At 40.8% G+C, this 18,003-nt stretch overlaps 1 protein-coding gene across 2 annotated transcripts in view; it reads left to right on the forward strand.

Moving 5' to 3' along the window:
* Positions 1-11,803: 11,803 nt before the first annotated feature.
* STK32B (serine/threonine kinase 32B) overlaps positions 11,804-18,003 on the forward strand; it is a gene marked incomplete at both ends in the record, with an annotated part of 159,344 nt that continues 153,144 nt past the window's right edge. Inside the window, one exon of one of the 2 annotated variants that reach the window (XM_082281902.1) lies at positions 11,804-11,879. In XM_082281902.1, coding sequence (XP_082138028.1) covers positions 11,804-11,879 — 76 coding nt within the window. The remainder of the gene's footprint in view (positions 11,880-18,003) is intronic. The other variant, XM_082281903.1, reaches the window with a different exon arrangement.

The following is an 18,003-nucleotide window of genomic DNA, read 5'->3' on the forward strand; positions in this document are numbered from 1 at the left end:
CCTAAAGAGAATTCCTGGTCTTTTTGGCAAGAAAGTAAATGTTTGCACAAAATACAGGGAGGAAACGTATTCAGATGTGTTTCAAGCCACAATGCCACTGGTTTGGAATTTATCTATTCAGTAACTGAACATATCATGCCTCTTTAGGTACAGATAGCATGTAAATCAAAACAAAAATAAATTAACTGATTTTTTGGGTCATATTTTGCTGTGATTTTTATGATTTTGCCTCCTTTTCTGTCCTCTGTAATATTCAATTTCAAAAGCAGCTTTTAAAGCACCTTTAATAATTGGGTTACTGAATGCTTCAGTAACTACACACACCTAGAGTATATAAACTAGGATGGATGTTATTGGAGACTCATTTTTCCCTTGGTCAGTGCAGTATAGGAGGTGTATTCTGACTCCTCTGGACATACTATCTTCTAAAGCATCCTGTAGTATTCTTCCTAAGAAAATTGGAGGCTTTCTGGTCTATTAATTTTCAGTGATCAACTGAAACCAAATTGCTTTGAAACCAGCAAGAGTACATTTTTGCTTCCAAATTGCTGCCATGCCCATGGGCCACAGTAGATCAAAATGAGCAGGGGTGTTTGGCCCCTTGCACTCTTGCTGTTACCCCATTCTTGTGAGATGACTCAGATGGAAACTGCCAAGATTTCAGTAAAATCCTCATTTGTGAGCACACTTGCAAATACTTTCGCCTGGAACAAGCTCCAGCGCCCTACGTGAGAAAAGGCCACTTTTGGGCTCGTAACAGGAACAGTTAATATCAACAAACTTCACCACCAACACAATTTTATATCAACATTTTCCTTTCTGTGTTTTTTATCCCCCTCCAAGGGCTGTCGGTCGCTCTATTGAAGATTCCTGTAATTTCAGCAATAAGCCACAGCAGGCTCCTTTCAATCAACAGCAGCAGCGTCACAGCAAGAAACAGTAACACATTTCCCTCCAAGCAAGCACACTCTGACTTCATTCAGGCACACAAATGTGCTCCAAATCCCAAATCACCATCTCCCAGCCCAGCAAGACAAAGGCTACAAACTGAGTTGAAACAAAACAGATAAGCAAGCTAAAACATTTTTTTCCTGCAGAAAAATAACCCAAATATTTGCACTCTGCCTACCTGCAGGAGCTTCTGTTCCTTCACATGGTCTTGCTGCAGTTTCTCCTTTCTAGGCTGAGGGGTAAAGCCCTTTGCAGGGTAAACACCACACTTCTTTCACCTGCAGTTGGAAATTTATGATACTTTTCAGGAGACATGAAGGGACTCCTACTTTTGGGAACCTTGATACCAAATGAAACAGTTTTGACAAGCTGCCTTCAGTGATGCTCATCAGATTTTGGCTTCAGAGTAATGGAAGTAGGAACCATGTTTTCTTCAGCTTCTTTTCTTTTATTTCCAGTTCTCCATTTGCATCACTACTTTAGGGTCATTTTCCATCTTGAAGATGCAATGGGGCTTTCCTTATGGAAAACACACACACGGGCAGAAGAATGGATGTGGCAGGTGGCAGTCGCTGCTGAGTATCGACATTTGTAACTCTCTACTCATGAGTGTTTGTTCAGAAGCAGAAGAGACAAACACCTTTATATGCATGTAAAAAAGGAACCTCCTGGAAGCTGGCTCCATTTTTAAGGTTCTAACATGAATGATAATTGTCTATAAATGTCACGATTAGCACAAATGTACTCTGAAGCTATTTTTAAACATTCTTAAAGGGAGGCAAAATCATAAAACTCATATAATAATCACATATTACATTGTGCCACCAGTTGTAGAATATTTTGCGTATTTCCTGCTGTATTACTTTCCCTTTCCATTCTCCTTCATGGAAGAGTTCAGAAGGCTAAAAAAAAATTCAGAAAAGACATAAAATAAACAGGCTTGAAGGGGTCATAAGCACTGAAGGTTACAGTACATCTGAAAAGTCTTAAAATCCAGACCAAATTGTCATAAGTCTCATTTCTGTATCAGGACAGGAGAAACTGGATCCCCATTCAGTGTTTGTTGTCTTTTTTCTCCTCTTTCCTGAGTGACTGCGTCCTGAAAAGTCAGAAAAGTATAAGACCCTTTAATAAAATGACCCTTTAATAGATCTATACCTATTAAAAAGTTTAATTACTTTTAAATTATCAAATTATTCCTAGAGGCATAAAAAACATTAACATTAATATATTTTAAAAGCATAATTTTACTGTAAATTTAACCTTTGACAGAAGTTTCTTTCCTGAATTTAAATATGCCATTACACAGATTATTCAGAGGAAAATATCTGAATAAAGATATCTGAATAAAGTAGAAATGGCAGAATAATTGGGAACTTCTTCACATTGTAAGGACTTACAACTGAATCACATCAATGCCATCTACAGAGCTGCATATATTAGGAATCCTAGAAAACCCCAGATAACATGAGAATAGCCAATTTCCCCTTCTGCTCTGACTAGTCTGTGTAGAAAGATCTCCTTCCCCTTCCTAACCAAGCATGACTGTTCCAAACTGGGTGTCCAATTGTACTTTAACAAGAAAAAAATTGCTGTTGTGAATGTATGTTATCCTGCAGGATTCCCCCCAGGAGACACACTCATTTCTCACAGCTCACTGGCTCCCAGGGACAGCTGATGTATCTGGCTGTAGCCTGCTCATCACTGGCATCCGTGCACGGTTCTGAGGACTTTAAATAGGATGCCTCTCCTGGTACTTTTATACATCTTTCTGTTTGAATCATTGCTTAAATGTAAATTGAGATAAGATGGAGTATAACACAGAACTAAATGCTGTTGTGACTGTACATAAAAAGAGTTTTCTTCACCAATCTTTTTCCCATAAACTGCATTTTCTGATTATTTTCTTTTTTTAGAGAAGGAGTGAAGAAAGAACAGGTAAATTCTGCAATTGATCTAATGATATGCTGCTTCATGTTCATGATAATGACAGAAACATTGGGTATTGGGAAGGGAGGAGGGAGGCAAAAAATCATTAAACAGGGGCCATAACCTCTTTAGGGGCCTGGAGATGTCTTTTCTATCTATATTAGCAATCAGTTCAGTGCTGTTGGCCCAGATCTGGAGTGGGAAAGAGTTGGTTCTGAGGCTGTAATATCCATACTGTGTGTGTTTTGGGGGTTCACTTGGATGATCTCTCTTCTGGTGCCATGGGCTGAGTGCCCAGTACCATCAGGTTGTACGAGGTGCACTCCTGCAAGGCACCTTCTGGTTCTGGTGCCCCCCAAAGGAATGCAGATTGTGTACTGAGACTGCTCCATGGTGTAAAGCACAGCACAATGGATTGACTCAACTGTGAGACTTGCTTTAAAAGTGCACTCTTGTGTCAAACCAAACCAGCAGTGTCAATGTGGGCATTGCTGGGGGAAAAAAATGCATCTGGTCACAGTCCTAGGGACATGTTTGCTCAGGGCATCTCTGCAGTAATTTCACTTGAGGGAAATCCTAGAGCTGAGAAGACAAACATACCTTAATGGAAAGCTTTATTAGTCTCATTTTTTTCATTGAGCTAATGCTTGGACTGGGGGATAAAGGAGCTTAGTGGGTTCGTGGAAATATATTTTACAGAGATTGGTGATGACTTTGGCTCTATAATAAGGTTCTGTCAGATAGCTAGGCTCTTGTGTTAATTGGATATGATTCCAGTAAATGTAATAGCAATGAGCAGCAAAATGCTTTCCCATGCTTATGCGTGACCAAAGGTAAATTGCAAGGTGTCAGATAAATAATTCCTGCTATTTTTCACAAGGTGCAATTACATGCCTTTAACTTTCCAAACCCATGTAGTTCTCAAGCACCATTGGGCCTCACTTCCATAGCATACTTAAACCTCCTACTTTGTCTTTTCTACCATCCTATTGCACAGATTACAGTCTCGTATGCATTTATTGAACGTACATGCAGCAAATCTCTTTATGAGACAAGGGCAGAGAAAGATGTGATTAAATCTCAAGAACAGCAAAGCAAACCAAACAGAGGAAAATACAGACATCTTTCTTAGGACTTTATTAGCTTTTTTTCCCCTGAAAATTATCATCAAGTATTTATTTCCTACCCTCTAAGCAATTTAGGTAGTGGAAAATAATAAAATTATTAATTTCAAGAACACTTATAAAACTTTGGATTCTCATTTATTGTTTTCAGCAGACACAGGACAACATTTAAATTTTGTTCATTTGCTCTGTAAATTTGAATGTGAATTTTTCACCCTTTGCTGCACACTTCAGCAATTCATGAATGCATCTATCTAGGCTTTACTCTGACACATTTTAGCAAATAGAATGGGTTACTTGGCAGCTAGTGTTTTCCTTATTTTACACATCCAATTATTGTTGATAACAGTTCATCCAGGTGCCACTTCTGTGAAAAATTGATTTTTCTTTCTTTCATTTCTCAGCTACCTGTGTTCAAAACCATCATGGTTCCACAACTTGCATGGTTTTATCTTGTGAATTCAGCAGAGTATTTCAGCTTTCAAATAACAAGCTTATATTTTCTCTGAGATGAGAATATACATGTCTTGAGCAGCTTTGGATTTTTATGTCCAAATTTAAAAAAACAACACAAAACCAAAATTAAAAGGTGTAGCTACACTCCTGAGAATAAAAGAAACAAGAGAGCTGTAAGTCACCCTGGCACCCCTATTTAAGCGTTTTGCCTTAATAGCCCAAATGTAATAGCTCTAAAAGAGCAGCCTCTTAACTATTCTTCAAAGTAGGGCTCTTCATCACTTGAGCTACTTTATGAGTTCTTGAAAGACACACTGCAGGCTAGGAAAGATTGGGAAGTCTATAATTTTACATCAATCAATGTCGCTGACAAATTACTAGTCACAAGAAAGGACGTGGCAAAACACAATAGGACAAGTTATTAATGGAGAATCCCCAGTGCTCCAGATACAGCTGTATTACGTGAGGAGAGGAAGAAAAAAATCATTAAGCAATAAAGCTTATTAAACAGCTAAGATTGAGGGGATCATAAACCACATAGGGCTGGTACAGGCTGTGAGAGAGAACGGCTGAGCTACTGCAGTGCAGGGTAATGGCAGTGCTGCTGAGCAGCAGAACAGCAGAGCAGGCTGCCCAAGGAAGCACAGATCCAGCATGACCTCCTGTGGAATACCTAGCTGTGGGGAGGGGCAGGAGGTGGGTTATGTGCTGGAACCATTTTGTCTCTCTAAAGGAAGGAAATAAACTTCAGATGTTTTCATTTGCCCCTTCCTTAAGTTGCAAGAAGTCTACTTTGAAAAATATACTTTGTACATGAAAACATCTGGTGGAAAGACAAAGAAGTGTGTAGTGGCCACAGACCATGAGCAGCAGGAGTGGAACATGGGGATCCCTAGTCACAGTTTCATGCCCAGGCTGAATAGGCTCAAGTACAGTTGATGTTGCAGTAAGTTGATCAGAACAAAGTCCTGTGGTCTCCCAAGTCTTTTGTCATATACATGTTTTGACAGCCTCAGAAGGCATAGAAAAAATCCTTTCCAACATCCCAAATATAAAATCAAAGGCTATGACCAAAACCTGCACAGGCAGAAGATATTTTGCCTATGCTTCCTGCTTCCTGTTCATGTACCTGCATGCAGTAAAGACCAATCTCTTGACTTTTTGTTATACCTTTTTGGTCTTACACCACTTGACTCTGCTCCACCACAGCTGTTTCTGACCAAAGTATTGCCAGGGATCAGAAGAGGACAGCCACACATAATCACCAAGTTTCTCACATTCCAGCTGTACCATGTGCTCTCTCACATCCAGGACTTCAAAACTTCAGTCATATCAAGGAAGGTACTTAGGAAAGTCTTTCACAAGTTTTCCGTGCTATTTCTGTGCTGAGGGAAATAAATAATGCATACCACATTGAATTCCACAGAAAACAGGTAAAAGCTACAAAAGAACAAAGTGCTCTCTATTTTGAAGTGATTTCTGCTATATACTGCAGTGAAAATTGCTTAGGATTTATCAATCTGAGATTCAGTGTAACAGTGTCAAATCACAAGATGGGCATAATGGACCTGATTAGGCTGTGACTGAAGCCAATTGCAAAAACACAGCTCAATAGTAATATGTCCAAACTGGGGCCAGCAGTTCTGGTCGTGTAATTACTTTTGATCTCAGATTCCACTAACCATTTTCTTTTCCCTCCTTGAATACACACAGGAAGCTGACTTCCTTTCTACAGACAATGAGCTTCTGAGGGACTCCAGTGGGTTGGGGACTCTTTCTAGAGCCAGTGCTAGAATGGTGTTTGCTGTGCAAGTAGGTAATTCAATCTGGTTTTGCTATTTGGCTGGCATCCCAGTATTGTACAGATAATGTATATATGATAAGTAAGACTAGAACTTAACTTGAAGCCCAGCCTCAAACCTACTGCAATTAGGACCCCAGTGTATTTGATGTAATATAGAAATTACTTTCCCCTCTTTATCCGTTTAGGGTTCTGTACAAATAAATTGTTCCAGTTTTGCTCTAGTATATTACTTACTCAGGCATCCTTGTTCTTCTTGCCCTTTATGTCCTTTTAAAGGTGGTAAAGGTTTTCTATTATTTCCTAAGCTTAGCTGGGACCATCAACTTTCTTTCTCTTCTGAAAGAAGGCTGAGGATACAGCAGGTCTGAGTAAATACACACAGTTGTGTTGTGTTCACACAGATACAATGCAAATGAAGGAACTGGCTGGCAGCCTTTTATAAATAACAGTGAAACCTGCCGACCTCCATGTAAAATGGATGATGGGAAAAGAAACACTCACATTCTAACCACAAGATTTGATTGTGCATGACTAGTCCATGAATTTATTCCATACTCCATTATCTTTGCTATAGCTGCTTTTATCCTCACACAAATCCATGCCTGGTGACCTATACTGGGATTAGTCCAAAACTCTGTTATGCTTTAAACTGGTGTCTTGGGGAATAGAGATGGGATGGGTGGAGAAGGAGCAGTTGGGAGAGCAGGTTGTGAAGCCAAACTAAGCCACTCTTTTCCAGGATTGTCTTAACTTTGGTGAAGTAAAGGAAACTTTGGTCTGTGCTTGAACCAATTGTTGGAAACTTTAATCAATGCTTGAATTTATAATCTGTCTCTTGCATGGAAATGCCAGATGATGCCAATTGGACTCACTGCTTTTCACAGTAAATCTCAATAAAACTCCAGGGCTTTAACATTATTTTGATAAAGCCTTACAAGAAACAGCTTTCTCCAAATTCATCTGGAGTGAAATAGGAGTCAGTCAATTTGCACAGTCTCTGGCCTTTCTTGGAAACAGCAAGCACTTATGCCTGACGAGTGACTAGAAGACTGTCAACATGTAATTCCAGTTCCTGCCTCTTGCTTGGTTCTTTAGCAAATACTCCCAATGCATAAGATCTCTAAAACAAAAAGAAATATGAGCAGAGGCCATCTTCTGAGAGCGAACCATGGAAAGAAAAAATTTTTCTTCTGATTTCAGTATGTTCTGCCTTTTGTCACATCCTACTGATTTGAAAGGGTTTGGGGGAGAGCATATGTGGCTTGGAAACAGAGTTTGAGCAGATTTACCACCACTTCAGCTGACGTAGTGAACAGCCAAAGTGAGCTTACTGCAGTCCTGTGCAAAGTCAAAGAATAGACTAGAATAGAATAGACTAGACTAGACTAGAATAGACTAGACTAGACTAGACTAGAATAGAATAGATGTGGGGACCCTACTGGTTTTGAAGGAGGGGACTTTTTACCCATCATCTTTCTTTTTAAAGTAGTCATAACCATAAAGATAAAAGATGCTATTTCAATATCTTCTTTGTTAACTCCAGGATAGTATTCAAACACAAAAATGTCAGTGTAAACAGTCTGCAATTTACAAATATTAGCATACCAACAAGGTATGCTGCGAAATCAAGAACTGTAAGGTCACCCTCACCCCGTAAGTCTCATCAGAAGCATTTTAATACAAAAGCTGTAATCACAGAATTACTGGCTTTAAACCACTGAATTCCCTGAGGGAAGTTTTATAATGCAAAGGAGTGTAATCGTATTTGATTTTCTTTATTGCTAACTCTGCATGGAGATCTGAAAAAATCACTATTAATCTAAGCCAGACAACATAGGCCTTAAATGAAAATGTAAAACAATATCTTAAAATGATGTTCATGCTGATTGCAGGAGGAAGGGGGAAAGAAAAGAGGGGGAAGAAAACAGCTCTATTAGACTGTCCTTTTTCCCTACTGTGTTTTCTGCATGGGCTATGCAGAAGTTATCTGCTAAAAATAAAATGAGTTTTTAAGTTTAGAATTTCGTTTACCTCAAGAAAAACCTGATTGTCTTTTAAGAGAAAAGAAAAGCATGAGAATTTGGGTTTGGTTTTGGTCTTACAAGACTTAGAAATGGACTGCTTGTAGATTAGAAATCTCTGTCCCAGAAGAGTAAACATCTGATTGTTCTGAGAATTCTCAGGCTTCAGAGAGCTTTACTGATATGCATGATGTTATGATAGAGAATTTCAGACTTATTTCTGGTTTACAAAAGCAATTGGAAAAACATATGAGTAATTGTTCTTGAAGAGTTGTTGCTAAATTTGAAGAAGATGCAATGGAATTCAGATGGTTCTGAATACTTTTAAGAAAAAAGATACTGGAGTTATGCATCTGTTCAGAGTTTAGCATTCATTCAGAGTTGCAAAGGACAAAGGGCAACCCAGGACCACATGAATAAAGAGCCTATGTGTCCAAGGCTTGATATTACTCATGTCAAAGGTACTGGAAAACTGCCACTGATTTCCTTGAGTCTTTGCTGGGCTCTGAGCACACATCTAAGCTTCATGCCACTGGACACCATTATGTAAACAACTTTTGATTTAGTTGCAGAAACACTGATGCTCCCAGGAAGCTCGTGAGTATCATACAAACACACCTTAGTTCACAGCAAAGACACTGACACAAAGAATACATTACATTGCTTTCAGAACAGCAAATGCAACAATTCTTGTCAGACTATCATGTTTTTGGTCTGTTTCTATAGAAAATGACTGTGAAGGATAATGGCTGGCACTACTCAAGTGCAAGAGTTATAGAGGAATATAATGTTATCAATTAATAAATCAAAGGAAGAATGTCTCATCAATACTTTATTACTGTATGTTAATTTTTCACATCTCCCATTAACACAGCATGCCATTTGTCTTAACCTCCTAGCTATGCTGAGGTTTAAACATAAGCCAGAATTTTTTATAAATCAAGGACAGATTTATTGCAAAGCTGTCAAAAAGGAGTCAAAAAGATACATCAGCCTAGTTGGAGTGACTAATTAATGGACCAAGACAACTCATTGTTCTGAAAATTGTTAGAACTGTTTTGTTTCATGATGGGCCTTGTCATATGAAATCAAGAAAGTCATCTCAGAAGACTCATTAGACTTTTGGTATATATGAAGGATGTCAGATGTAAAAAAGAAATAGAATAATTCTTGGAGGTTGTTTTAAGTAATTTTTAATTAATTTGTATTTTCTGCATGCAAAGGAATACCAAACTGCTCCTGCTTATCCCTCATATCTATATTCTGTGGGTGTGTTTCTTGTGTGTAAAATGATCAGCCTGGGGACTTACTGGCAAATTAGTTCTTTATGTTACTTGGAAGGTGACTTTAAAAAACTTTCACATGAATTGAACCAGTTAGGTTGACTGGATGTAAGCCCTTAGCTCAGGCAGAAGGTAACTCTTATCAGTTGAAATGTGTTAAACTCTAAGTGCAGTCATGCTTGGTCCTGCCAAAGAAAATGAATTAACATAAAGCACTGTGTTGGCTAGTTAACCCAAAAGAGAGCTGAAGGTCTGTGATTTCTAAATACTATTACTCTCTTCTGACTGAAGGAATATAACCTCAGTAACACCATATTACTTCTGCTTTTGACTGGATGACTAAATCTTTGAATGGGTGAGTAATAAACAAAAGAATAACAAAGAGTAAGTCATGCTTTCCAGACCATTTTAGAAGAACAGTCATTGGTCAAAGTTTTGAAAGCTTCCCTATTCTGCAGATGCTTTCATATGGAAATAACAGCAAACCAAATAATTTAAGTAAAGGACTTCAGCAGGTGATACAATCTGTCCATGCCTTCTTATGGAAAAAATATCACCATGTCTGAATTTATCAGTTTTCTGGGTTTGTAGCTGCTGCAAGCTCTAAGCTCTTAGCCACACAGTAGAGGGTCTTACCCACTTCATTTAAGTCTAATCAGCCTTTCCCAGAAAGGTTATAGCAGCATTATATTGGGTTCAAAGACAGGTGACGAAAGAAACTAAGCCAGGTAAAAATCATAAGCAAAGAGACTGAAAGTTCTGCTTTATGTAGTATTTTTTCTTGGGCATTTCTAAACAGCTATACTGAAAGAAGGGTGGTAAACATTACAGGAGAACATTAAAGTCTCTCTGCCTGTGTATAAGGAAACACATATACCCTGGCTTCAAGCTCCAATTCCTTCTCCCTCTTCTCCCCACGTAACAGTGAAGAAACCAAAAATGCAACTTCCATTTGATTTTCTTTTTTTTTTTGTCTGCAGGTTTCCCCTACAGGAACTGCAAAGGCTTTGACCTGGATACATTAATAATATGGATATTTATTTTTTCAATCTGTTTCCCTTTGGAGGAAGTGCCAAACGCAATTGTTTCTATTTCACCTCAAAAGTTGCTAACGGTACGATTTTTGTAAGGGAGTGATACAGCTATTTCTGTCTATACAATAGCAAGCCTAGAAAGCCCTTACTGCTTGCTACATGGCAGGTGATCCGTGTTATCCCTTACCGGTGCTGGCAATTTTCCCCAATGCACTTTTACAGGGGAGTGACTTCCAGATGCACAGGTGTACACATGTGTATGTATTTATAGGTGTCCATGTCCCCCCCCCCCACATACACATACATACACACACACACACACACACATCCCTGCAGGAGCCGCCCGCCCGGACCACCGGAGCCGGCCCTGTGCCGGGGCTGCCCGCTGCGGGCGGCAGGTGGCGCTGCGGGGCCGGGCTGCCCGCGCCGCGCCCGCTCCGGCCGAGCCTCGCGGGGCCGCCCCGCCGGGGGAGCGAGCGGCCCGGAGCAGCTCCCTTTGCTTCTTTCTGCCACTTTGTAAACTCAGCGAACTTCGGTCAGCCGGCCGCGTCCCTCCGGGCTGCCGGGCATGAACGCCCCCTCCCAGTCGGGAGGCAAAACAAAACCCATCTGGAGCCAGGGCAGCGTTCACCTTCCTGCCTCTCCCGCGCCTCGGGAGCCCTGGGCGGCCGGTGCCGCCAGCCCGGCCGGGCGGCAGGAGCAGCTCTGCACCCGCTCCCCATCAGACATCGCCGCCAGGGCGGCGGGCAGGGCAGGGCGCGGGGCCAGCCCCGCTGCCGGGGCGGGAGCGGGGGTTCCGCGTTCCCCCGTGGAGGTCTCGGAGGAGGAAAAGCGGAGGAGGGAGGATCCGGCAGGATCCAGGTAGATCCAGCTTTTACCGCTTACCAAAAGCCACCAGCAGCAGGACCTCCGCCTCCTCCCTCCCCCCTTCCCCCCCTCCATCCCTCCCTCCTCCCCTAACTCCCTCCCTCCCTCCCCTGCCCCTCCGCGATGAGAGAAGGGCCAAATCGGTGCGCTCCAGCCAGCAGCGGTCTCTGCCAGGGGCAGACGGATCGCTTTCATGTCGCAGGGTGACTGCTAGCCCTGCGGAGGTTCCCCCGGCCGGGCCGGGCCGGGGCCGGGGCCGGGCAGGCGGCGGGCGGGCAGCTGCCCCGTCGCCGGGGTGCCGCCGGCGCGCTGCGCGGGATGCTGGCGGCGGGGGATGCGGAGCCGGCCGCGGACTAACATGGGGGGCGGCCACTCCCACAGGGCGCCCGTCTTCGACGAGAACGAGGACGGTGAGTGCGGAGCTGTCCGCGGTACCGAACCGCGCCCCGCCCGGCCCCGCCGGGCTGCTCCGGCCCCGCGGCGCCTCTGGCCGTGCGGGGTCCGGGCCCGCTCCGTGCGGGAGCCGCGGGCGCAGGTCCTCCCGCGGGCTGCCAGCTGCGAGTGCGCTGCCCGGGGCAGCGGCGGGAGAGCCCGCCTTTGTCCAGCCATCCACACCGAGAGAGTGGGTGGCTGCTTTTAGGCACAGGCTCGAGTCTAGCACATCGTCAGCTGGGGTTGAAGCACATGGCAGGTAACTTCATACCTGCGTTTATGAATGGGCATCGTTTTGGAGAGGGATGCCCACATTTTTGTTTTTGTTTATCGTTCTCTCTTTGCCCACCTGCCTGTTTTAAATGGTGATGTCTCTCTTACTCTAGACTTCTTCCATCACCTATACTTTCTGAAACTTTTTTTAGCTTGTTTTCTTACTCTGAGTTTCTACTCCCTGCCTAGATAATATGTCATAAGAAAGTGTGTCTTGTAAAGTTTTTGGAAGGCAATGGAAAAGTTTGCCTAAAATGTGGTGTTTCTTTTCTCTTTATGCATTTCAATGTCATTTTCCAATGTAGACTGTAATTAATTGGAATTATGTGAATGCATTTCAATTTAAAAAATTTTGGGTCTTGAAGCAGAGAGAACACGGCACTCTTAGAAAGCAGATATTTGTATATGAACATAGAAATGTTTTTAATGTTATTTATGGAATAGATGTTGCTGCCTATCCAGACAATGGGTGCTCAATTTTGAGCGTATTCCTTCTCTAGAAGTTCCCAATATATTTTTTTAGGAAGTGATTATGCCTTAATAGACTCACATTGTTTTGGCTTCCTGGGTTTCATAACAAGTCAAAAACATATATGTTTAGGGCACATGGAGATATTTGTATTGTTTTGCTAGTAGGGGGGGAAATGTCTAAAATGCAAGTAAAGATATATTCACCCTTTTAAGCGCTTTACATACATTAAGACAAGATTACCATTCCCTATTCCTTGGTAAATCTTGGTGAGGTGTGGTTTACAACATTGCATTGTTTGTGTGGGGAGTGGGACCGATTATTTACCATTTGTGTATTGTGGAGCCATAGCTTTCATTTTCTTGCACTGATATAAAATTTCAGACTTTTACCATAGGTCATGCTGTGTTAACATACAAATGAGAAAGAGCCCCCCACACCTCCCCCCAGGTAAAGTCTCGACCATGCACAATTGGTGTTGTAAACCTCGAGGTAACTCACTGAGAAATACTCCAGAGTGAAAGCATGCTGTCTAGACACCCTAAGGTAAAAGGATACCCATGCTCCTGCCTTTGAAGACTTTTAATTGGGCTCTCCTGAGTTAGCAGTTTCCATTAATTATTACCACCTTACTTTTTTTTTCCATGATACAAAAGTGTGGTCAATTTTTAAACAAAATGAACAAAGTCCAATAGTAAATTATTGCAGAGATGCCTTCATGCCACTTAGTTCCCTTTCCATCAGGAACATGTTTCTGTAATGCAGCCATTATTAACAGCTAATAAAAAAAGCACACGAAGTATTTATGGATTTCTACTAGGTCATTATTTATTCTTTGCATGGTTTTGTTTTGCTCTGAGGTGGTTTTCCCCATTATGAATGTTCCTAACCTAATCTTTTATTCCTCTTAAGATATTTTGCTTGGCACAACTGTCTAGTTCAGAAGAGTCCGTTGCTTTTGAAACAATAACCAGTTTCCAATACTACTTACAAAATATTGTTCAGGATGGCATTTTCCCAAGTACCTAAACAATATGGGGAAATATCTCCTCTTTGAAAAAGTATCTTACAGAATTTAATGCAAAATGAAGCTGTTTTTTTCATATTCCCACTAGTAGCTAAAAAAGTCACCATTTCCCACAATGTTGCACTCAATGTGTAATTTAAAAACAAAAAAAGCTAAAGAGAAAGTATAACAAGAGAAAGTGGATTTGTTTCTTGAGATGGTATAATTTTGCTCAAGAATGACAATTCAGAGAGAATTGGAATCAGTAAATTGTGCATGAAGATGTAGGAATGGTAGAAAATAAGCTATTTCGTGTACTGTGTATAATATCACAGCTGCCTCTTAAAATTATAAAAATGAGCAGAATAAAGTATTGTCATTTTATATCCATACACATTAATAATGGATGTAGAATAAAACATGAATTTTTGAAGAAAAGGTTTAAAACAATGTAATGTCACTCTGTAAATCGTAGAAAAAAGTTACTTACTCAGTGTATTACTTAACAAATAAATGTATGGGAATAGTGTGTGAAGAGCACCCAGGTGCTGCCTGACAAGCCTACAGCGTGTCTGTTCCAGAGTTACAACTCCTGCTTTCTGATGAGAAGAGGTGCTGATCCATCGAGTAGATCTAAAAACTGTAAGTCGTATGTAGACTCCCCACCATGCTCAGGATAATAGAAAAATTATTCTAGAGAATCAGAGGCCTGAACTGCATGCTGTTAGTCCCCAGTTATTACAGACAGTATAACACATCATTTCCATACACTAATCTTTTTGAAGGCTGTAATGCATACCATTTTTACCAGCTACATTAGTTCTCTGTGTTCCATTTTTATTATCAGGATCTTACAGAATGTCTCTCTTTGAATGGTTAGAAACATCTGTTTTCCTGACTAAATGTTTCTTAAACCTATTTATAAGAGTTGTGTTTATTTCAAGTTTTTGTTAGTTTAAAATGCTCTCCCCCCTCCAGGATTACTCTGGGGCTTTGACAGACAGCAAAAATGTCCCCTCTCACTCTTTGGTTTGTAGGGAAACCTTTTCTATTTTTCTATTATTTCTACTGCTTTCTCGTTTGCTGTGCCCTGCATCTGTCTGCATTTGAACCTGTCTTGGTTTCACAGAGGTAACCCAAATTACACACAGAATTGTAGTTTTCACCAGGACCTTGTGTTGGAAAAATACATCCTGTTGTCTACTGGAAATAACTTCTAGTACAGCCTATAACTAACTACATATGCCATTTTCATGGACATACCATGTGGATAGTTCTGTCACCCTGTGGTCAGTGCCCTGCTCAGTAATTTCCATTGATGAACTCCAATCTACATTAGAAATTCTTGGTGTTCCTATGTACATGGCCTTTTGCAGGACTGCATTTTGGTCCATTTCTATTATTCATAGTCTCAAAGATGATCACTCACTTCTTTCCTTGCAACACTCTGATTCTTCTTTATCCAGTGTTTTAAATTATCACCACTCTGATCAGCTCCATCCCAGTTATCAAGACCACTGAACACTTCATGTAAGTATTCAGCTGGATCATATCCAGACTTGATCTTCTTTGCTGTTAACCCCTGCCAACCTCATAATTCCCACTTCTAAATAATACTTTTTCCAGTGTTACTGTCATGGTTCAACCCCAACCAGCAACTCACTCAGCCCCATACAGCCACTTGCTCACTCCCCCCAGGTGGGATGAGGGAGAGAATTGGAAGAATAAAAGTGAGAAAGTTCGTGGGTTGAGATAAAGAGAGTTTAATAGGGAAAACAAAAGCTGTGCACACAAACACAGTGCAAAACAAGTAATTAATTCACTGCTTCCCAGGGGCAGGTAGGTGTTCAGCCACACCCAGGAGAGCAGGGCCCATCACATGTGATGGTGACTTGGGAAGACAAATGCCATCACACTGAATGTTTCCCTCTTCCTTCTTCACCCAGCTTTATATCCTGAGCACGAAGCCATATAGTGTGGGATGTCCCTGGGTCAGTTGGGGTCAGCTCTCCTGGCTGTGTCCCCTCCCAGCTCCTTGTGCAGCCCCAGCCTCTTCACTGGTGGGATGGGATGATGGACAGAAAAGGCCTTGAATCTGAGGAAGAGCTGCTCAGCAATAGCTAAAACATACCTGAGTTATCAGCACTGTTTGCAGCACAAATCCCAAACAGAGCCCCATGCTAGCTGCTGTGAAGAAAATTAATTCTATTCCAGCCAAAACCAACACAGATGTCCACCTTGCATTTTGCCAGTTAATCCTTACCATATTCAGCTTTCCTTATACTTTCTTACTTATCATTCCACTGAAACTGAGAAAAATTAATTTTAAGCCAACTCTATCATTTACAAAATAAGTTTGTCATCAAGGAGAAATGTCTGGTTACTCATGTGCAAAAAACTTCTGGTAAAACCATGCTGTATTAATGTCATTTTTTCTTCTTAGCCTGGGTTAAAGCACAAAACCAGCTAGGAATAATCCAGGGAACAGAGCCCTTTGTTTGCCTAGACCTTGCACTCAGCTAATGATATAGAAAAATATGTTTCATTTCTTGATTTTTATTGCTGTATAGGTTGGATAGAGAATTAGGTCTGGTGTTGTGCAACATCACTACCTCTTACCAAAGCTAGATACTTATATTGTGTGTAACTACATTTTTTCAGACATTTAAAAAGCATTTTAAGCCAGGTACTACCCAAATTGTGTAATCAATTCAGGTAAAAGGAAAACAGTTTTATTTTGGTTAATACTACCAAGGCACAGGAACCTGACTCTCTTCACCTTGAATGTTTCCTGTTCTCATAACTACCCTCTCCTGAATATGTATATCCAGTACTGATATCAGGAGAGCAAAGAAGTAAATTTTTCCTCATGTTCAACTCTTCAGAAACAGCAATATGTTCACAAGAATGGAAATAGAAGAGTAAGGGTAATATTCACCATAGGTAAATGTTCCTTGCAAATTCTCAGTAAATATCACAAGTAATGAATATATTAACAAACTAGTGTCTGTGAAGAGTGTCTTTCATGGTGGATTTGCTTGACTATGTTCAGTTAAAATTTCAATCATATTCAAAATGTGTAAATGAAATAGTCAAAAAGAGTAATTTAGAAAAGAGCTGACTCAGAAGAGATATTAGTACTATCAAACAGAAATAATGTATTTGCCTACATTGTGGTGGAAGATACAGAGGAAAGGATAAGAAACAAAGTGTTAGACGTTAGAAGCTGGTTCTGCCAAGTGATATGGCAGTTGTATTTGATTATTTGGGGCTCAAAAAGGCAGCTTTGGTACAGTTACTTTTAGAAATAAGTGTACTGAACCTTTAAAGAGCTTGTTTTTATTTTTGTAGTACATGACTTTACATTTAAAGTAAATATGTATTTCCAAAGAACCTTTCACTGAGCATCCTGAAGTTGTAGAGCTTGAACACCCCTCTGTGGAGATCATTGTGACAGGCTGTGCCTCAGTAGTGTAGTCTTGTGTGTGGGAAATGAGGCACAGCAACACACCTTGGCTTATTCTCCGTGGCCGGAACCTGTTTCACTTCAGTGCTCATGTATCTACCTCAAGGAAGTGCTGAAGTCCCACTTCCTTGCCTGAGTCATAAGGCTTTGTTCTGCTGTAGTGTCATAACTACAGAGCTCAATGGAAATCTTACATACTAGAGAATATAGCATCCATTCTCTGGAGTTAAACTTCCAATTTGAAGATGTAATTCAAAATTGATTTCTACCTCTCCTCTTTAGAAAAGCCTTCAGCTTAAATGAAGGATTTAAAATTGTTGGTGAGTGTCAGAAAACATCATTATTAAATGTCCATCTGCTGAAAAGACTTGTACTAAAAGCCTAAGACCCAGATGCAGAGCCCAAGAAAAATGCCTGCAATTAGTATGGATTCAGGTAGTTAAATTCTGAGCATAATGGCTGAGTTTGTATATAAGGGCTGTGAAAGCTGAAGAACTGTAAAGTGACGTAGGGAAAAATGACAAACGAGTTTTGCTTGGAACCAATTTAAAGCAGTGGTTAAATGTCAAAATGAGTCAGATTGAGAACAGAGTATGCAGTGTCCACTTCTTGTCAGTGATATGATAGTGCTCATCATCCTGCTGCCACAGAGCTGTAATGGATAACGCCTGATGCAGTCACAGAGCTGCTGCACTCAACTTGAATCACGAGATAATAACACACTCCTTCAAACTACTTGTTCCATAAAATACAGCCCTAAAGAACACTTAAATAAAGGGTTTGGCATCTAAATACCTTCTGTTAGAGAAAGTAGCAAACATCATGTGGGATCAATATTTCTGCTGGATTTTTACTTTGTTCTTGGACGTTCTATGGTGTGTTACATTG

The sequence above is a fragment of the Coloeus monedula genome, assembly GCF_965178545.1.
Source record: "Coloeus monedula genome assembly, chromosome: 5".
In the NCBI taxonomy this organism is placed as follows: domain Eukaryota; kingdom Metazoa; phylum Chordata; class Aves; order Passeriformes; family Corvidae; genus Coloeus; species Coloeus monedula.